This window comes from Anas platyrhynchos, chromosome 5 (assembly GCF_047663525.1).
Source record: "Anas platyrhynchos isolate ZD024472 breed Pekin duck chromosome 5, IASCAAS_PekinDuck_T2T, whole genome shotgun sequence".
NCBI classification, from domain to species: Eukaryota; Metazoa; Chordata; class Aves; order Anseriformes; family Anatidae; genus Anas; species Anas platyrhynchos.
Genome location: NC_092591.1, coordinates 38,623,101 through 38,645,060, shown reverse-complemented (window position 1 = coordinate 38,645,060; position 21,960 = coordinate 38,623,101). Strand labels below are relative to the sequence as shown.

At 40.9% G+C, this 21,960-nt stretch overlaps 2 protein-coding genes across 5 annotated transcripts in view; one reads left to right on the top strand and one right to left on the bottom strand.

Annotated features, from left to right (window-relative positions):
* Positions 1–3,878, bottom strand: part of GPR176 (G protein-coupled receptor 176) — a 41,513-nt gene extending 37,635 nt beyond the window's left edge. For both annotated transcript variants that reach the window (XR_011809719.1, XM_027459563.3), the window contains exon 1: positions 3,162–3,878. Coding sequence is in view for 1 of the 2 variants with exons in the window: in XM_027459563.3 (XP_027315364.1) it covers positions 3,162–3,276 (115 nt within the window). In the remaining variant the exon portion in view is untranslated. The remainder of the gene's footprint in view (positions 1–3,161) is intronic.
* A 1,977-nt stretch (positions 3,879–5,855) lies between these two features.
* The window catches only part of EIF2AK4 (eukaryotic translation initiation factor 2 alpha kinase 4), a 38,386-nt gene continuing 22,281 nt past the window's right edge, over positions 5,856–21,960 (top strand). Inside the window, exons 1-14 of one of the 3 annotated variants that reach the window (XM_038180152.2) lie at positions 5,856–6,175; positions 7,757–7,872; positions 8,985–9,087; positions 11,629–11,802; positions 13,712–13,792; positions 14,290–14,438; positions 15,860–15,972; positions 16,993–17,150; positions 17,575–18,110; positions 18,481–18,590; positions 18,926–19,083; positions 19,439–19,851; positions 20,619–20,688; positions 21,830–21,913. In XM_038180152.2, coding sequence (XP_038036080.1) covers positions 6,023–6,175; positions 7,757–7,872; positions 8,985–9,087; positions 11,629–11,802; positions 13,712–13,792; positions 14,290–14,438; positions 15,860–15,972; positions 16,993–17,150; positions 17,575–18,110; positions 18,481–18,590; positions 18,926–19,083; positions 19,439–19,851; positions 20,619–20,688; positions 21,830–21,913 — 2,418 coding nt within the window. In that variant the 5' untranslated portion in view covers positions 5,856–6,022. Of the gene's footprint in view, positions 6,176–6,571; positions 6,701–7,756; positions 7,873–8,984; positions 9,088–11,628; positions 11,803–13,711; positions 13,793–14,289; positions 14,439–15,859; positions 15,973–16,992; positions 17,151–17,574; positions 18,111–18,480; positions 18,591–18,925; positions 19,084–19,438; positions 19,852–20,618; positions 20,689–21,829; positions 21,914–21,960 lie in introns of those variants that run through there. The other 2 variants (XM_027459560.3, XM_038180149.2) reach the window with 2 other exon arrangements.

Sequence of the window (21,960 nt, the reverse complement as noted above, 5' to 3'; positions counted from 1 at the left end):
GACTCACTATACTCGAGTGAAGGCATCCGTCGACGCTAGTACCTGGGAAGCTGTTCCTACGAAAGACTTGTTGGAAGTTGAAATTGAAGAGAAAAATCTCATAGTGGACTCTGAGCAGGATAAGAGCTTACAATTGTAAACTAACCTTTTATTTTCACAGGTAACTAACGACTGTGACTTGTGATTGAGAGAAAGAACAGACCTATAGCGAATTGCAGTGCTCCCAAGGGGGGGTTGTTATAGTAGTAGTGTACATCTTATTTTTTTTTGTATCGATAATTATTTGGAAACCTAAGGTTTAAAAATAATGACAGGGAAAAATTGATTACTAATTTTGTTTTTAGTGATTCTAGGCCTCAGAGAAGGCCTTGGTCAATTGGCAACTTGCAAAAGGCATGACCAGATAATAGCAAAAACGGGATACCCCATCAAAATATGGGTGACTGTGACAGAGGGTTATGTACCACATTCTGTCACGTTTGATGTTTGTGAGGTGTTAGCTTGTGGAGATTTAAATGCCCAACGACAATTGAGCAGAGAGAACAAATAACTGGGAGAGACCCAACAGCCAGATTGAGAATAGCTGTATGGAAACAATCCTCTATTGCCATCAGAGAAAGGGAGAAACTCAAGGAGAAAACAGGAGAGAAAACAGGAAGCCCTCTGAAATGTGTCAGTTCAAACAAGGTATGGGGATGTGAATGCCTGGATAGAATGGGTCAAATATACCGTCCAGAGTCTCAACCGTAGCTATTGCTATGCTTGTGCCTCGGGATGACCGATTGCCCAGATAGTGCCCTTCCCATGGGGGTGGACCAAAGACTCCCAAGGGATGCGATGTATGATTGCATTGTACCAAGAAAAGACTGCCTGGGGAAATGAGGCCTGTAAGTCTCTCTTTGCTGTTCCTTGCATGATAACAATATCGCGGTTCCCCCTGCATTCTCTACAGCTATAGGTAACCATACAGCTTGCCTCTCACGGCAGGGTGTGAGTGCTACCTGGCATCTGGGAGAATTTGCCTTGTGCTACCAAGGACTTGATGGGAAACTGCTCAAGACTAGAGATCCCCAGGGCAGATCTCTGGTGGTACGGTGGAGGGAAGATCTTACAGTCCACCCTACCATCTAATTGGGAAGGCACTTGCGCACTTGTTCAATTAGCTATACCCTTCACCCTGGCATTTGAAAAAGAAACATTACAAATACCCAGAAGTAAAAGAGGCTTAGGAATATCATTTGATGATAGAGTATATATAGATTCTATTGGGGTACCTAGAGGAGTTCCAGATGAACATAAAGCCAGAAATCAAATTGCTGCAGGGTTTGAGTCACTGTTCTGGTGGGTAACAATCAATAAAAATGTGGATTGGATTAATTATTTCTATTATAATCAGCAGAGATTCATCAATTATACCAAGGATGCGATGAGAGGAATCGCTGAACAACTAGATGCCATCAGCAAAATGGCTTGGGAAAACAGGATAGCATTAGATATGATGCTCGCAGAGGAAGTAGGTGTGTTTGTGTGTGTAATACTGAGCAACCATTGTTGCACTCTTATACCCAACAATAGTGTCCCAGATGGCTCGGTAACAAGAGCATTGCAAGGGCTTACCACCCTTGCCAGTGAATTGGCAGAAAAAAATAAAATAAAATAGGCATATTTGCAACATTGGTCGTAGTTGTAGGAGTTTTGACAGCCATTGGTTGCTGCATTATCCCCTGTGTAAGAGGACTAGTACAGTGGTTAACTGAAACCGCACTATTGAAACAAATGACCATAGAGCTACCACCTTACTCAGATAAGGAGATAATGAGGAGATGGAAAGCAAAGAAAGCAAAGAAGAAGAAGTCTATCAAATTGCACCTTAGAGAAAGGTTTTGCAAAAATCAACAGTTTATAAAAAAAGAAAAGGGGGGAATTGTGGGAATCGAAATGTTGTTTTTGCAGAGTTACATTGTTTAGAAGGAGGGAATGTGGTACTGAGATATGCTTACAGTGATAAGAAAGTTTAGCAGGCGACCTAGTAAAATGCAGACAACCAGTCTCCTTAGGACAATTAGGTGAAAATCACGGTGTCAAGTCAAGTCAGATAAGTGAAGAAACATTACCACTTCAAGCAGTAAAAATGTCAAAAGAAATTTGAAATTTAACAGGCCGGTAACTGAAGACTATGCATTGTTTGTGAAGCATCAGATAGATTGTGAACCTGGATTACCCACTCAGTGGGGAAACAGGGGAGGGTCCTGCCATCAAAAGGTATATAAACTGTGTTTTGGAACTAGTAGATGCGCTCTCTCCTGCTTGTGGGGCGCCCGCCATTGCAATCGCGAATAAATTACTACTTCACTGAGATCCTCGCCTGAGCCTAAGTTATTGGCTATGGAGTGTTTCTCACACTAACTACATGAGTGTGTCCATAGAGAGCTATCGTCATGAAAGTAACCCTGGACACATGATCCAAAGGGCTTTGGATCAGATCTTAAGGCTGTAAACCCACAAGACAGAGAACAAGAACTCAAGTTCTGACTTTTTTCACCTAATCTTGTAGCTTTTAGGACACCGTAGACCATATGTATTGGGAACAGGTTCATTAATCACACTTACTATTTGCTGGCTATTGTTTTATACCATGCGACCCACCACGGAGGGCTGTTTTCACATGTTATCTATGATCAAAAAAAAAAAAAAAGCACAGAAGAACGACCCTTATCCCTGCTGGATAGAGGAATAAACCAGGCAAAGTGACTTGATGATTGACAGTAATAGCAGGTAAGTCCATCAGTGACCAAGCCCAGAGCTCAGTGCTGTTCCAAGACAACGCTCACCATCTATTTTAGAAAGAAGCAGCATGCTATGAAACACTGCCAAGAAGAAATCGATATTAGAATGAATTGGAACTGACGCCTAAATTGATTCTAGCATTACTCAAAAAAACAGACAAAAACAAATCCTTGGTAATAAGCGCCCATGACCACCAGCAAAGCCCTACTGAAATCACCTGCACCAGCTGGAGACATTCACCACCAAGCCTCGTGTGAGAAGCCTCGCCCTTTCCAGCAGCAGCTTCCAGTGACCCAGCCGCAGCGCCTTACCGAAACCCAGCTCGCCGCCCTCCCGGGCAGCCCCGACCCGCCTTACCCGCGGCTCGCACTCACCCAGCAGAGCGCCCACGAAGATGACGACCTGCGCGGCGGTGGCGAAGTGCCGGTAGCCCCGCTCCTCGCCGCGCCCGCCGCTGCTCGCCGCGCTGCCGTTGCCGCTCCACGCCATGCCGCCCGCCAGCCCCCGGCCTTGGCGCTGCCCCTCAGTGAGCCAGCGGGGCGCTCGGGCGAGGCGGCGCGGCGGCGGAGGGAGCCCCGGCTGGTCCGCTCGCCGCGTTGCTGCGTCCCGGGAAGCGGGCTCGGCTCGTCATGCCGCCGGGAGAGGAGAGGAGGAGATACCGCGGGCTGTCCCCTGCCGCTAGCCGTCCCATGCTTCTCACTCCCTCAGCGCCTCTCGGGCGAGCCGGCGGAGCGCCCGCCCCGCTGCCCCGCTGCCCCCCCGGTAGCTCCGCGCAGAGCGAGGCAGAGCGCCCGGCCTCCCGCGGGCAGCCCGCTAGCGCTGCCGCCGCTCATGCTGCCCGCTCTCCCGACAGCGGGCTCCCGCCGCACCCCAGCTGCCCCTCAGCGAAAGCAGCTTGTCGGCGAGTCCCGGGAAGCCGACGGGCCCCCTACGTCCCTGCGGGAAAGCCCAGCCCAGCCCGGGCGGCGCGCAGAGCCGCACAGCCCCGCTGCCAGCCACCGGGCACACCGGGGAGCCGAGCTCCCGCCTCCGCCATCACGTGGCCAGCGCGGCAGCGAGGGCCGCCATTTTGTCGGGGTGTGTCGCGGGCGGGACGCGCTGCTCCCGGCGCCGCCCCGTGACGGGAGCCCCCTGTGGGCGCCGCGGCTTCCCAGGAGGGTGTTTCAAAGCAGGTCCCGAAACTTGAATTTCCACGTACGTTACCCACTGAAATCTTGCGAGCTTGTTGAAATATGTATAATACTGAATCTGTGTTCAGTACAGATATATATCTGATCCTGTATAGGCATGGAAATTTGTGTGTTTAAATGCGCCAAGTGTGCCTCCATGTGGCAGGTGCCCAGCTTAAAGCACTTTAACTTAAAGACTTTCAGAGGGCAGCTTGTTAAAAATCAAGCCTGTGTTTTGTCCTGTGTGCCCTTGCTGGATTTCACCTGGGCAGACACCTGGGCCATGTGCCTCTCTTACCGTGTGCCCAGGGACCTCAATGTGCATGTCCCACAGCAGACAAATTTGGGAAGATGTCAAAAAGTGTTCAGGGCAGGTGGGCTCCAGGGATGCTCACCGTACTCCAGTAAATGTTTATGGACCATGTGAATATTTTTTTCTCCCTTCAAACTATAACTTGATTGACTTTAATGCAGGTTTTCACAAGGCTAGCTAGCATTGAGTGCAGCACTGAAAAAATTGTCTTTTCCTCTCTTACCCATCGAATTTCACACTCCTGCTGGGGTACCAGACTTTTAAAAATAATTTCTCACCACGTTCTTATTACATTTTTCTCCTGCTTTCTTCTTGGAAACAATGAATCTCTGTAGAAGAAATTATGAGAAAAAAATAGAATAGCCTGAGGCAGACATCTGGTCTAGAACATTTTATCCCAACTGGTTAAAATTTTGCCAAGCCAGGAACAACTAACACAGTTGGGCCATTGCAACAGTACACAATGTTACCAGACCCAACCACACAGAGCACTTTGCAAGTCTAGAGCCCTCCTTTCTGTTCAAGACAATTATACTGAAGTTTCTTAATTACTCGATGCATTGCATCTTCACATTGGCCAAACTTGCTACATCTTTGTGTGGAAGAGAAGATGAATCCACGGCCTGGAAACTTTAATTTCTAGTCTTTAATGCATACAAAGTGACAGACGAGCACACCCTGCTGCACCAGTGCTTCCAATAGAGCAGTTACTTCTACACAGGTGCAAGAGCAATACCAGTGCCCCAGGTCACATTTGGCCATAAAAGGACACCTCTGTTAGACATAAACATCTCTGGTCACACAGTTCCCACAAAAAAAAAAAAAAAATATATATATATATATATATATCAATCAGGCAAAAATTCTACCACTGAAGGCACTTTCCGGGCATTCTCTGGGAACAGTATCAGAACAGTGATGCAGTTAAAATTAGGCTTTAATTTCACTTACAAAAAGTTGGTTGTTTCTTTTTACTAATAACATGATGGAGACATAAAACTAGCAATTAGTAAGTAAGTTATAAAACCAGCTGGGACCATGTGATCTTAGATTAAATGAAGTGGAAAGATAAACAAAAGTATGCACGTAGCAAGTTCTCGCATTCAGAAGGACTAACAGAGCTATAGAAACTACTCAGTAGAGTAGGCTACCTAAGGAGGGAGCTACTTAGAACAAGAAGCCTATACACAAAGGTCAGTAAGGTGAGAGGTATGATATATGGCCTCAGGGTAGCAAGCTATGGACTACTAGAACGTTTTCGTTTGCCAGGGAACGCACACCTAATGCATGAACTTCTATGTTTAAATTTACTTGGGGTATTTTCGTCAGGATCACAAAACTTGAAAGGTGACCTCATCTTCTCATCATCCGTCTGTTCAGCAGCAGGAAAAGGCTGAAGAAAAGCACGTTTCCTTTCTCCCCACCGCCGCTCCCCTGACAGCTCCCCGCTGCCTCTGTGCCACGTCCCACCACAGCCACCCGCGGACAGGCCGTGGCCTCGCCGGGCGTTCAGCCAGGAAACCCTGCGGTGCTCACACCCCGCCTCCGGCTGGAAGCCACGGGAGAAGCTCCAGCCCCAGCCCAGCCCTCACCCCGCCACCCCGGACACGCCGTGCGGGCGGGAGCGGGGCCGTGCGGCCGGGGCTCCTCCTCCTCCTCCCGCTGCCGCCGCGGGGCCGGCGCCGCTCTCAGGGTGGCAGCGCCGCGGGGCCGCCCGCCATGGCGGCCGCCCGCCGCCGCCCGGGGAGCTGACATGGCCCGGCCGAGCGGCGCGCAGCAGCTGCCGGCGGAGGCGGCCGCGGAGCCGCCGGAGAGCTACCAGCTGCGGCAGGAGAACGAGCTGCAGGCGCTGGAGTCCATCTACGGGCAGGACTTCCAGGATCTGCGGCAGGGCCGGGCCTGGAAGGTAGCGAGCGGGGCCCCGCGGCCCGGTGCGGGGAGGCGGCGGCGCTCGGTGGCCGTGCTGTATCCGCCCGCCTCGCTGGGCTTTATTTCATTTGCTGTTTGCTTTGTCCCCGCGGGCCCTCGTCCTCCTGTCTCCCGGCTGAACGGGAAGCCCAGCGAAACAGGTCTCCGTTCTGGAGAGGAACAGAGCGGGTTTTAATTAACTGGCTTTTTATTTTTGAATGCTTCCGAATTTATTCTTTAGCTGACTAATTACATACCTGCTTAACTCATTCATCTCGTCGGCATACGTGTTGCTGATCTCTGCACATTCACTCTATACTGTGGCTTACTCTCACTGTGGCTGTTTTCCATCAGAACTGAATACTTACACTTTATTTTTTTTTTACAGTATTTTTTTTAATTACAATTGATTGCCCAGGTCGGCTACTCATTACTCTTTTCCATTTCTCTTTCATGTCTGCAATATCTTCTTGAGAATTTTTTTCCAGCTGCATCTGGTGGCACTGTTCTCCTGTACCTGGAGGTACTGGTCACTTACATCAGTCCCCCAAAACTTCGCTGTTACTATTGTCTGTCTGTCCTCTTTTGGCTTTAGTTTCTACAAAGTATCATGGCTGCTAATGTTTTTTCTGCCATACACCCTAACCTAAAATTCTTGCAGAAACCGGTGACTTTTTTGGGGGGGAGGAGAGGGACTGGAATTTAATGCTAGCAATGTCAGTAACTTCCTAAGTTTTTAGAGTTCATAGCAGTGCCGCTGATCTCCCTCCCTATTAAATTCATACCTGACATCATTTTGACTTTACCTGTACTTTTCCCACTTGGAAATGCAAAGGCAAAGTAGAGGGGATATTGACCATCTTTTAACTCATTCCCGTATGTGTTTTTCTACGTCATCTTAGTTCCATACCTGTCCCTAGCATTACTAAGGTCTGTTCCCTTTAAAAAAAAAAAATCTAATTGAAAAGAAAAAGTTTAGAATGTTTATATGGGAATGTTCTACTTAAAAAAAAAAAAAAAAAAACTTCAAGAGAATGGCAGGAAGGGCAATGCTAATTAAAATTACGCTTTATGCCAAAAATATAAATATAAATACAACAAATCTACTATTTATTTGGCCACGCAAGATGTGATGTTACAGTCTATTATCATGTCAGAAAATAATGATTGGTGTTTGTTAGTGAGCTAAAACAAACAGAAAAGAAACAATTTCATTCGTATGTTGAATGTATTAATTTGCAATATTCCACAAATAACCCGTCACAGATTGTTAACTTTTTTCTACTACTAGCCTACAGTAAGCAAAATAGGAAGATTTTATTACTAAGCCTCCTCTTTGCTTAGTCTGACTCATCTTTCTATTAACTGTAACTGCAAATTTATCAGATAAGCTGTGGTAAAGAACCACCTCACCTTCATTGAGCAGCATCAACACTTTAATGTATTACTTCCATGGTTTGGATGGTCTAACCTGAATTCTGCCATGATACAGGTTGTGAGAGTTGTGTGCAATAATTCCTGCTTCCATTAAAACAACAACAACAAAACTTTTAAATCAAAGCTTTGTTTTCCATTTTAGGTACGACAACCTCCTGAAATTAATTTAGTTCTGCATCCTCAGGGATTGACTGGTGGTAATGAAGTATATGCCAAAGTTGATCTGTGGGTCAAGTGTCCACATACCTACCCTGATACGTGAGTATACATTAAAATATAACCTTTTTTTTTTCCCTGTGAACATTTATCTTTTTTTGTATTGAAATGTATGTTGAAAGAACATGTGGTTTTATTTGTTGCTTATTTTTGCTTTCTGCATGTCTGTATTTGTTCAGCCTGTGGTATGAGGGGTGACCATAAATCTTTTTGCCTGAATTGGATGTGGTCTCTTGTGCAATGGAGAATAATAGGGCTACATCTGTCAGGAAAAGATTGCAGCCCTGAGCTGTAACTTAAAGATAAGTAAGTACAGGTGTACCTGTTAGCATCTTAGTGCCCTTTTGAAACTTTTTCTCTTCACGGCCTATTCTGCTAATAGTGGGACTGACTATTTGTAAAACAGTCTGTTGTCCTACTTGCACCTGCTATTCCTGTTTTCTGCTCTTGGAAGAGATCTCCATAGAGATAGTAAAAAGAATTGCAGATAGTGAGCACTCCTGGTGTTTTGGGTCAGCAAGTAATTTTGGGGTATAGAATTGCTGTGCAGGCACAGACCAAAATGTTCCATTCTGTCTTTATGTCACTGACTGTGTCCACAGCAGAGCTGCCTTTACTCCTTCCATTTGTACTGTGGCCTGAGGGGCGTTGTTCCCAGCCAAGTGGTAGCTCAGTTATACCCTATGGCATGGGGCTTAGCAGTCCCGTTACTTTCTTTTGTTTGTTTGTTTAAGTTAGCATAGCTATGCAGGCTTCTTTATGTTTTTGTCATCTGTATAGTGGTGATAAATTTTAAACACCTAAATATTATGCTAGTAATGCTTGCAAAGAACTGTTACATAAGTTACTAGTTAAGAGCTGGCTGAATCATAAGAGACTGCAGGGAGAAGACCTTGATGGGTCTTCTGTTACTTGTAGCTGACAAGTAATGTGCAACTAGAAAAACTAATGAGTATAAAATCAGATCTCTGACTTCATATCATGTATGTAATATTTATGTACTGCCTCGTTGAGTATTGACCAATTGCCAAGTGACTATAAACTCCATTCCTTTTTCATCGCTGACCATTTTACCTGCCTTCTGTCTTACACAGGAGTTTTTTACACTTCTTTTTTAATAAGGCCATTCTTTATGTTCTGTTGCTGTCCCCCAGTGTCCCTGAAATAGAACTGAAAAATGCAAAAGGCTTGTCAAATGAGAAAATAAATGAGTTAAAATCCAGACTAGCTGAACTGGCAAAACAGCACTGCGGAGAGGTAAGAACTTTTCACTTGAGAAATATGCTCTGGTCCTAAATAGTTCTAAAAATGTATAATATAATGAAATACATCCATATTGGAAGTATGATTTACCTTTTTATTATAAATGTTTCTGTTTAATGAAAGTTCGGAATTTACACACTTCTACAATATAGTGTATATGTAAAAATGCAAGCTTTATCCCTGTTTAAAGGCAGATTTAAAGGCTCAGTTTGTTCCTAGTTATTTCACAGTATGAAAGGCAATAACTAGCTCCAAAACTGAGAACTTTGTGCACTTTTCAGATTAATCTGAGTACTGTAAGTGGCTATAGCTTTTAAAACAAACTGACAACATAGGGAGTTTGTCAGTATGATCTGCTTCATCCAGTGCTGAACTGGAGGGTGAGAGACCATGATTATAATACCAGCTCAACAGTTGACTTCTTCTGGGGCTGTAGCACAGTCACTCCATGCCATTGTGCCTTTTTTCCTACTGTGGCTAGGAATGTTGATACTTGACTTCCCCAATGAATATGGTAAAAAGAGAAAGGTGGAGAAATAAGTGAAGCATAGAAGTTGTATTTATTTTTAAGGGATCTTATAGCTCCCTGGGTGTATTTGGTATTAAGGATACCTTTTTACATTGCTGCTGAGAACTGAAATGATTCAAAAAGTTAGTAGCAAACATCAAATTCTTTGTGAAAGCAGTGTTTATGGCATATTTCTTATCTCTATGTGGAAATGTTACAGGTGAGCACATTTGATTTGCTCTATTTGCCTTTTTGAACATGAAAGATACACAGCTGCAGAAGTTACTATATGCTGCAATAATATTCTGCTTTCAATTTCATAAGCCTGTCAACTTCACAAGTTTGGCAGGGGTTGCTCCGCTTCTAGTGTTGCCACATCAATGCCTTTTTCCATTTGTATACTACACTGCTATTTTATTTTATTTTTTGGCCAACTTTAATACAGATACTTTCAAAAGAACTCTTCTAGCCAGATACTGTTTTGTTCGTTATATTTAATGCCAAGATTTCTTTTTATGACTGCACTATGGACAATTATAACAAACACTAGAAACAAGGTTCAAACTTTCAAAGTAACCACAAAGCCATGACATACATGTATATTCTCAGTCTGCTCACAACTGACCCTAGGAGAGCCTATTGGCTTGTAGGGCTTTAAATCCCATTTTGATTTCGGATCTAATTGAAAGAAGCTACAAAAATGTTACAGGTTTTTCTAATAATTATCCAGATGGAGGATCTTGCTTGACCCAGAAACAGGCAGATACAGTTGTGAGTTATATATACAGTACACATTTTTGATGAATACAATACACAATGTAGTCTTGCATTATTTTCTCTGCATATAAAGGGAGTCAACTATTCTCTTTGCCTTGGCAGATATGCTTCATTAAACTGTATTCAGCAATATTGAAAAAATTAAAATGCTTCAGTTACCTGTCAAACTGAACAACAGATGGATTTTTTTAATTAAAATGGGATTTTTTTCTTTTTTTATACCTTTGCACATGCATGTTTGCCTTGCATTTTTAATAGTAACCTGAGAAAGATAATCTAGTTTGCGCGTCAGACATATGAATATTGTGCTATTCTTTCTATTCTGAATTGCCTTCTGTCTTCATTCTTATTTTTAAAAAAGGTGTTTCATTGTTTGAAGCTGTTTGAAATGTCAGTCTGTTAGAGGCAGATGGTACAATTTGGTATGGCAGTTCTTCCAGCTATACATGCAAATTGAGCTCAGTGCTGCTTCTAAGTCTGTTGGGATGTATCTTTCTGATGTGTTCTTTGGTTTTGGAGTTGCAATGGTCTACGAGTGCTGTGGACTGCTTGAATTAATAGAGAAATGGTACTAGGCTGAAGAAAGCTTAAGTCCTGACAGGTCAATAGGCCATCAGTGTATAACTAGTTGAAGTAAACAGTAACTGAAAATTGATTTCATCCTGGCAAGCTGTGCAGCAGAATTTAGCTAAGGTTTCAGTGCAGTTCTTATTTTAGTAGTTGTAGTTTTAGAAATGTGAAATGCCTTATGTGGCTTTACAGTTCTAACTGTGAGGCTAGATTAGAGAGAAAGGATTGGATTTATTGTTATGAATGAAAAAAGCAACTATTTTGTAGTAGTATTAGCTGCAGTGATAGACAATTTTAAAGGATTTATTTTTGTAGTTGATATGTCTTAAACATGTATCTTTGTGAATAGGAAAATATACCTAAAAGGAGATTTTAAAAAAAAAAAAAAAAAAAAAAGGAATTTTGCAGGGAGAGAAGAGTGCTTAAATCTGTCTTTCAGTAATTTTCACCGTCTGTGCTACTGTGGTCAGGGATTTTTATTAATGAACTGTAACATGAAATAGCTCTGACAAAAAGTACTGAAATACAGTAAATTAATCTGGTAAGTAACAAAATGAACAGTCACACACTGTTGCTGCTGTATTGCTTTTCCAAGTGGGGTATCATTTTACAATGTTCTTTGAACTTGTTCTTTCAACTAGTTTGAGCTCTGCATGTCATTCATGTTTATTTTCTTTCAGGTGATGATATTTGAACTTGCAGGCCATATACAATCATTTCTCAGTGAGTATAATAAACCACCTTCCAAGTCATTTCATGAAGAAATGCTAAAAAATCATCAAAAAGAACAAGAAAGGCTGGCTCAGGAGGAATTGCGTAGGGCACAAGAAGTTAAAAGAAGAGAAGAGCAGGAGGTAAGAGAAATTAAAGAAATAACCCTGTATTGTTTATGTTATTTTAACAATCTGTAGTAGATTTATGTGGCAAGGTTTTGCTAGTGGGGGGCTGAAGGGGTGGCTTCTGTGAGAAGAATCCAGAAGCTGCCCTGTGTTAGGTAAGGGCCAGCCCCAAAGGGACTGGCTTCTGCCCAGACCTGAGCCAATAAGCAATGTTGTTTGCACCTCTGTGAGAGCAGATTTAAGAAAGGGAAAAAAAACAACTGCTGCACAACTGCAGCTGGGAGAGTGAGAAGTGAGAAACAGCCTTGCATACACCAAGGTCAGTGAAGAAGGAGGGGGAGGAGGTGCTCCAGGTGCCAGAGCAGAAGTTCCCCTGCAGCCCATGGTGTACCACAGTGGAGCTGGGTTCCACGCTGCAGCCCATGGAGGAGCCTCCGGTGGAGCAGGCGAGGTGGATCTGCCCTAAAGGAAGCTGCAGCCTGTGGAGGACCCCTGCAGGAGGAGGCCCCAGGCTGGAGCTGCAGCCTGTGGAGAGGAGCCCACACAGGAGCAGGTGACCTGGCAGGAGCTGCTGTCAGTGGGGGACTGATGTTGGAGCAGTTTGCTCCTGAGGGATGGACCCATGTTGGAGTTCTTGAAGAGCTGCTGCCTGTGGGAAGCCCCCGCAGGCTCAGTTCAGAAAGGATGGCATCCCATGGGAGGGACCCCACGTGGAGCAGGGCAGAGAGGGACCGTGAAGGAGCAGCGGAGACGAAGAGTTAGGGACTGACCTCAGCCCCCATTCCCTGTTCCTCTGTGCTGCTCGAAGGAAGGAGATGGAATGGGGTGGATAGGGGAAAGGTATTTTTAGTTTTTGTTTCTCACTTCTCTAGCTTGTTAGGATTAAGCAATACATTTCTCTAATCTCCCTACACTGAGTCTGAGTTGCCTGTGACAGTGACTGTTGAGTGATCTTCATGTCCTTATCTCAACCCTTGAGTCCTTTTTATTGTTTTTTTCTCCCCATTTCCCTTTGAGGAAGAGGAGTGAGAGAGCAGTTGTGGTGGAGCTTGGCTGCCCACCTGAGTAAAACCACCCTCCACACAATCATGATTTTGTAAATCATCCTGCATAGCCATAGGTTTTAAGGAATTATAACTTACAACTGACACTGACAGCTCTGACCAATAGGTACTACATGAACTATCTGCTGCTGTTGTTGTAACATTTTATGGATGAATTTTTAACCCTGAGAAATACTTGTGCAAACTTGAATGTTTGCAATACTGAAGCAAACATGAATGTTGATTACTGATCCTATGGAAACCATTTATAAAGGGGACCTTATACAAAAGTGTGAGTAAATACATTCAGTGTGTTCCATCTTAAACTAGGAATTATTATCCAGATACATACATAATCCTACCTTCCTTCACATACATAATCCTACCTTTCCTTGACTGCTATATTCACTATGACAAACTCCTCTAGAGAGCAGAAAATTCAATCTAAGGAGACACATTTATTCTGCACTAGAAGTGAGGGCATTCATCTGGGTCACAAAGAATTGTGGTGTGAAATCTCCACACTGTGGCAATATGGACGTAATAGCTATTAATCCCAAAAATAACTTTTTAGCTTTTTTCTCGGTATCTTCTATGCATGAAACTTTATTCTTGGGTCTGTCAGTAGAAGTTATTTTCTTTCATCTGATTTTTTTCTTTTATCTGAATTCCATTCAACTTCATCATACAATTGATGCTATTTTGTCTCAACAGTTGATTTCTTTTTATTATTAATGTTACTTTATTTTATTCTTCTGAGATCTACAAATACTCTAACACTTTTGTAAAATCAATATCCTAGATTTTTGTCAGGATAAGATTAGCAGTTGCATTGTACGCACTGTTCGTTGCATGTTAAACAGCACTGAAATTCATTTCAGCAACGTGAAATCCTTAATGAGATTCAGAGACGGGAGGAAGAGAAAAGAGAAGAAAGAAAAAAGAAGGAAATTGCCAAACAGGTACTCTTTCTAAGCAGATGTCCCAAAAACATTGCAATGCCTTTTTGTCAAATCCGTAGCGCACAGGAATTTGAAAGAATAACATGACTCAACTGTTCTTGATATCTTCTCTCATCCCATGCTTTTATTAGATCTAGGTTAAAATAACATCTTTTGTTCTTGATTTCATGGAATTTTTTTCTGAAATAAAACTAACTGTAAGGGAAAATAATTTAGTGGCATCTTTTTAGTGTTCTGGGATGGATGTTTTTAAACAGACATAGAATAAATCTAGTATGGTAATGTGTTAACGGTTTCATTGCAATCCATCCTTACATTCCTGCCCATAGACAGTGATGAAATGTGCTTTCTGAATCTCAGCACTTCTTCCTCAGCTTCACCTGTACATTTATTATGGAAACCTATTTCCTTCTGTGATCTGGATGACTTTATAGAATAGTAGTCAAGTATACCGATATACTCTTCTGTACTTATCCAGTATTTGTCCCGATTTATAGGAACGTCTGGAAATAGCTGCTCAGACAAGTCAAGAAAATTCTCACAGGAGAGATACTGCAGGGTACAGAGTTGCTTCCAGTTTGAATGGGAACTGTTTGGAACATGGAGTGAATAATAAACACCGCCCAAATTCAGCTGGACGTTCAAAGTATGTATGTCTCTTTGCATGTGGATTTTTTAATCACAGTTTGTATTTGGCAGTTGTTTCTGTATAGTATTTGATAATCCTGAAATCCGCTTTCCTATCTTATTGCTAATCTTAGTATAGTCAAATGAGTTGCTGTCTTTGCTTGTGGAACAAGACATGTCTCAAAAGTTTGTGTTACTATGCTTTAACATAGAACACATACAATGGACTAATACAGATTTACCACACAACTGTTCTTGTATTACGTCTTCTTTGCATTTTGTGTTCTTAAAAAAAAAAAAGGCAGATTTACTTATTCTAACAATGATAAAAATAATCAAAAATGATCTAGAAGTGCCCTGGTACCATATTTGTAGAGTTAAGCAAAAGCTAAACCTGTTTAGTTTTCTGAGGTCTGTCTTTACAAGGACAGTGGTTCCCTTTGTTTGTATGCTCATGAAGCCTGAAATTTTGGCTACTGGGACTTAAACATTCAGAAGTTTATTTTAAATGGTTTTAATTTCATTTATAAAGTATATTTGAGTTCAGAAGGCCAGATATGTTTTTTTGTATATTGTTCTTTATACAGCTCTAGTGAAGTAACATCTCCAATGTACTTTTTTTTTTTTTTCTTAAATTCAATATTTTTAAGGAGTTTCTACATGACCCTTCATATACTCTTGTGATCTCTATACATAATTGCATTTATTTGGAGGACACACTGTATAATGGTGATACTTCTATTTTGAAGTAGATTGTACTAAGATATAATGGAGGTTGGTTTATGTTAGTGGTCTTCAGTTCTTTCTGATCTTAAATGCAGCTCCATACATGCATGTGAGAAGGTTTGGAATGCACCACTTCATTGGTTTTTGTTGTTGTTTTGGCACTTTGTATGTGTTTTCTTGTTTGCTTTTTTGCAAACCTTTCTCCTTCTTGCAGGATTAATTTAGAGGAGTAAAATCAAATGGCAAACCCATTTTATTTGGGAAAAATAATTAAGCTAAAGCTGGAATGATCTTTTAAAAACTGCATATATTTACTTGTTGTTATGTTTTGAAAGATAATACAAATCAAGACACACTTAGTTGTTTTTCAGAGCAGTAGTATGTTTGTTGTGGTGGTTGTTGTTATTATTACTGTTATGTTTTCCAAACTGAAGATGTCATCCTCAGCTGCAGAAGTTTTAAGGTTTGGATTGAACTCCTTGCTGATTCAATTCCTGGCTTTGATTTTAGACACCCAGTGCAAAATGTTGTTGGTGAAATGCTGGATTTCTAATCAGATGTTTATGTTTACACTAACTCTGTATCTTTGATGAATGTTATGATTGGATACAAAAGTGTCAGAAAACTAATCCTGTTACAGAAATGATATGTTTAGGAACTAGGGACTGCAACAATATTTTTTTGAGACAGAAAAATGTTCTGTCCACATTGCAGACGAGAACGCCAGTTTTCTGTTGGTAATAATGAAGAGTCCGCCAGCAATTACGAGGTGTTGAACTTCAGCACAAGCACTGGGCAACTTACTGTCCATAAAGGAAAATGTTTAGGTAAGCAAAATAATATTTGCAGCTTGACATGCTATTTTGGGAGCTGTTGTTTTTTGGGAGGGGGAGAATCTGAACAATGTTACCAGGTACAAAGTAGCAAGGGAGAGAAAATATTGTTGTGGAATATGAAATGTCATAGCCAGGATTGGGAGGGAGTAATATGCAAAATTACTTTGTGATAAATATTTCATATTTTCTTAAGATTATTTTAAGTAAATGTGTTTCTCCTGAAACAATTACATATCTGAACAGCTATATGAAAAAAACACCCGCTCAACGTTTTATATTCTCTTCATAACTAAAATAACTCCCTAAACAGATATTTTTTTTGAATTTAAATGAATAGCTAGCTTGTCAAATATGCATTGCCACCAAGCAAGAAATCATTTAACTTCAGGAAATGTGAAACCAGTGGTAAGAGCAGGGTTAGGGATACAGGCTTTTTTCCCACCATCACTGCTGATAGCAGTGGGATGAAAGCAGCAGTTCTAGTGACAACTAAATATATGCAAGAGTAGGAGACTTTTGGAGATGGAAAGGCCTCCATGGAGTGCCATGTAAGTGGACCATAAAATATTCTTGTTCTTTTTCAGCATAGCGCTTCCTCAGTGGCAGGATAGGCAATCTAAAAGTCTCTGATGCAAAAATAATTTTATTACATTGCAGTTTTATGTTAAACAGTTATGTCCATAAGAGTTTGGCATTTGTTCAGTGGGAAGAGTAATCAGTTATTGAAACCTGAAATTCTTAAAATGTGCAGCAATTTCTGCCAATTTGCTGTAGCTTTCATTTGACTACTAGTAGTTTATTTTATCTACATAGAATTCACATTCATCAGAGCTGATATTTTTCAGGCTACATGTAGGTACAAATTTTGTTTAGTTGTAAGTAGTTCCACATTTCGGGAGTTGTAGAAAGCAGTGTTCCTTTAGCATTTGCAGGAGCTCTTGTCAAGCCTTTACGAAAAAAGAAAAAAAAAAAAAAAGAAACTGTCTTCCCCTTCTCTCCCTTCATGTATAGGCAAGGATGAACAGCTTGGTAAATCAGTCTACAATGCATTGGAAATTCACAGTGGAGACTTTGTTTTAGTATATGAGTGGGTTCTGCACTGGCAAAAAAAGATGGGAAAATTTCTTACAACACAGGAAAGAGAAAAGATTGAGAAGTGTAAGAAGCAGGTAATGCCCATATGTTGCACTTGGCTTGATAAAGTTTAGGGCGTGTTCAATGCTTTTGATAAAACTCCTAATTTATATTAAGCTTGGGAGGGTGGTGACGAGTCTGAAAAGTTCAGAGTTTTCCACTTCAGAGCAAAATTAACATATTGGGGTATTCAGGAGTACATTTAAAGTACTACAGCTACAAGGAAGTGTACCTGCAAGCATGCATAAATAAAATAATAAAATATTACAATTCTGAAACAAGAGGAAATCAGATGTGCCTGGCAGAAATCAGAGTTGCTCTTGCCCCTTGTCTACAATGCATTTTTTTCACATAAGGATGAGGATGTCGTATACTGTATATATTTTTTTGTATTATCTATTTTAATTGTGCGTTCATGAAATATGACACAATGCATGTTATGTTGTTTTTCTCTAACAGCTTCAGGGTGCAGAGACAGAGTTCAGCTCACTGACAAAGCTAAGTCACCCAAACATAGTACATTATATATGTATGAACCTGAAAGAACGGGATGATTCAATTGTGGTGGACATTTTAGTGGAGCACATAAGTGGTTACAGCCTTTCTACATACTTGCACAAAGAGACTCCGGTTCCAATTGAGCAGTTGCGCCATTATGTGACCCAGATTTTGTCAGCTCTCGACTACTTGCACAGTAATTCAGTAGTGCACAAAGTTCTTTGTGCTTCCAGTATCCTGGTAGATGCTGAAGGAAACATCAAGGTGACAGACTACAGCATTTCCAAGCGCTTAGCTGATATCTGCAAAGCAGATGTTTTTGAGCAAACCAAAGTCCGTTTTAGTGAGGATGCTCTTCCCAGCAAACCTGGAAAAAAAGGAGATGTGTGGAGTCTGGGCTTGCTTCTGCTTTCACTCAGCCAGGGCCAACTAACGAAGGAATATCCAGTTGCTGTTCCTAGCAATTTACCTGCTGACTTCCAAGACTTTCTGGAAAAGTACGTGTTTGCTGCATTCCTGTATCTTCTTCTCTTTTATATTATTATTTTTTTATTTATTTTTAAGGCTTGAACAGTTTTTCAAAAGATCAGCTAAATCCCCCTGTGTCACTAGTCGTAGTTTTTTAGAGAAAAGGCGTTTTCTTGCTGCAGGCTCAGGCTGCTAATCTGGGATTCAGGAGAACAGATCTGGTGCTCTCTTTTGCTCTGTTCTGCCACCAGCTTTGTGCAGATAAGTCATTAGTCTCTCTTTGCCTCTGATTCCATCAGAATTGATAAAGGTGATCATTCCTTAACAGAAATCTGTTTGAACGTTTAGGTCTGATCTGGGATAGTTCTTTGAACAGTTCTCTTTTTGGGTTGCTAACAGATGTGTTTGCTTAGAAGATAAGGAAAGATGGACTCCTCAGCAGCTGTTACAACATAGTTTCATAAACATTCCACAAATGAAAACACCTGTAGCAGAAGAAAATCTAGATGGTGAGAAACTCGGTTCTTTGTGTTATGTTAAATAATAACTGGACCACATGCCTGCAGTAACAGAAAAATTGGGCTTTACTAGAGCATCAAAATTGTGCTTGTGCAGGTGCTTTGCAATAGCTACTCTAGAAGTTAAAGACCACACCAGCTTATAGGTCCATGACTAGCTGAGTTGGTCTGACTGTTGCTTTCTCATCAGTAGAGAAAGCTGATGCTTTAATTAAGCCTGGAAATTCCTCCACCTTCTGCATCATGAAAATGTGTAAATGTCTTTCCCTTATTGCCTTACCCCCGCACTACTACCAGTGCTGGTAACTGTGATGTCCTCATTACAGATTCAGCAGGTGTAGATTGCATGGAAACAGTTGTACCCAGCAGTCAGATATCCAGCGCTTCGTTCTTCACAGAAACACAGAGACAATTTTCACGCTATTACAATGAATTTGAAGAGCTAAAATTACTTGGCAAAGGAGCTTTTGGAGCAGTCATCAAGGTACGGTATAAAAATTATTTCCCACTATTGAATCCTTTTTGGAATGCGTTTGTCTCCTCTGAAGCAGAACAATGTACTCAACATTTACTTGGTTTTGTTGATGATTTTTTAGTGTGCTGTGCCTGTATTATGTTTGTTTTATCTGGAATTGAGCAGGCTGATAAGTTTTGTTAGGAATTACTGGGATCATAGGGAGAGGTCCATCAGTATGGGGAAGTTTGCATTTGAATTGCAGACATTTCCCAGGTAGAGGAGGGAAAACTTCCCACTTCTGTGAAATTATTCTACTTCTGACTCCGTTTATTTGGTAGAGCGTTTATAAGCATTTGACTTTAGATTTGTTCAATTTTTTCAGGTGCGAAATAAGCTTGATGGTTGCTATTATGCTGTTAAACGTATCCGCATAAACACTGCCAGCAAGCAGTTTCGGAGGATTAAGGGGGAAGTAACGTTACTTTCCCGCTTGAACCATGAAAATATTGTGAGGTATTACAATGCTTGGATAGAAAAACATGAAAGCCCTGCTCCCATTGCTCCATCATCTGAAACAGCCGAAGAGAAGAGAGTGCCCACCAAAGCAGATCTCATCCTTAATACTGAGGAGTCAAGTGATGTGGAAGCCAATGCTCCTCCCCCAGTTCTGACAAGTTCAGTTGAGTGGAGTACTTCATGTGAAAGGTCCTCCAGCAACAAGTTCAGTGGAGCTGATCAGGAGTCCAGTGATGATGACGATGATGATGGCGATGGGGTGTTCTCACATTCTTTTTTGTAAGTAGTCTTCATTATTAGCTCTGTAGGGAACAGCAGCGTGGCTGAGTATTCCAGGCTTGTGTCTTTTACCATTCTCATTTGTGTCAGATAAAATTCACTGCATTTTCGTTCTGTTCTCTAGCAATAATTACTGTATTTACCAGCAGTTGGATAGCCAGGGAGAGGAAAATTTGTAGTTAAAAACTGTCAGTATAAGAGGAAAATGTTGGCTTAGGCTTTTAGAAATTTCTTAGCATCTGTTTCAGAATGCATGGCTGTTTACTTTTATGTTGGACTATCTTCCAACCTTGACATACATTTTTAATAAACAATATCAGAGAAATATTAAAAATCCTGAAAAATACCTTACTCATTCTCTCTTCTTTTGATTTTATTAACATATTCAATACCTATCACTGTGCGGGGGGTGTTTTTTTCACTTATGTTTTTGTTATTATTGTTTAAGCATTGGATCATAAGTGAACCTATCTCAGTTTTTCTTATTGAAGGCAGAAATGAAATTTTCCTGATGTAAATATATGCCTGCGTTTTAAGAGGCTGAGCTGTCGAAAGAAGTTTAGCTTTGCAAGCAGGATACTTTGGTTTTCATTTGTTTGTTTAAGGCATATAAGGGTCCTTCAAGAGAAACTTAAATAAAAGAAGGATTTTTTTTTTTTTTTTCCGCAAATGTAGACTCCAGGTTTCATAATAAATATTTTGGTAATATTTACTTTAGGAATACCAAAACTTTTTTTTTTTTTTTTTTTTTTTTTTTTTTTTAATAGGCCAACCACAGATTCTGAAAGTGAAATAATTTTTGATAACGAGGATGAAAACAGTAAAGGTCACCCTCCAGTAAGTATAAAGATAAAGGTAGTGGAAATGCTGAGATCATAAAATAGCCTTTGACATGCAAACAGGTCGGTTGGGAGGTTTTGTTTGTTTCATGTAAACACAGACTCACAGGGTTATGTTCATGAAAGCAAATGTGCAGTCAGGAGCTACATAAAAATACACCTGATGCAACTAATCTGAATTCTGTTTCTCACAGTGTCATTGAGCTAAATGTGAGTCACATTTCATAGTCATGAGCCTGGTTAGTGTAAGTTTAAGACATGTATGTGCATGATTTATCAATTCACCATCTGGATTGCCTTACATGATGTGAAAGTTCAAATTCTGTTCTCTTTTTTAGGGGACATAAATGAGTGTATTTGCTCATACTAGCCACTTTCTTAAAGTGGTGACGTGTTTGTAGCAGTCAAAGAGAGATGGGAGGTCAGCATAACGTATGTGAGATTTTAGTTGTTCTTAAGATTTTGAATCACACCACTTTTAGTGAAAAGTCAGAGCACTATATCACTAGAAAGCTAATACACGGAACTTTCTACAGCATGTAGAATCTGTCATTGCCAATCCTGATGATTTGTAAAATGCTCCAATTGATTCTTGATCTTCTTCTTTCTGTTGAAATGTACATCAGTATGACAAAGCTTTCAACATATATTTAATAAGATGGCAGTATGCTTACTATCATGGAAGGATAGAGAGGATTTATATATCAAAGTTACTCTTTTTCTGTTCATTATTAATTTTACTAGGTATGCTTTGTATATTGCAGTTTCAAACGTGTTGTTTGTTCATGTTGTTTGTTCAATTGTTCGTGTGTTTGTTTTAAATATGACACATTTTGAGATTCAGATTTTATCTAGATCTTCTGGAGGACTTTTCTTCCAGTGTCTAATTATGACAAAAATGTTATTCTTTCTCACTTTTGAAAGTGAGAGTTGGGTCATATCTGTTTTTCTAGCAGATTTAGAAGCAGCAGTGTTATAAAAATGTCAATATATTATTTTGCTAATATTAAAACCCAGTCATAGAAGATGACTTTTCATGAATGTGTTCTACCCACTAAAGAATAGTAGTATGCATTAAAAAAAAATCCTCTGGACAGCTTCCTGTAGCTATCTCTTCTGTTATTTTTACTGTGATACAGGATGAAGAAGGCAATGAAAAGAGTAGCCATGAAGAGGAAGACAAGATACCAGTCATTCAGACAGTGCATTACCTGTATATTCAGGTCAGTCTGCCTGTAGCCCTGGTCTGGAAGGGAGGCATAACTAGATG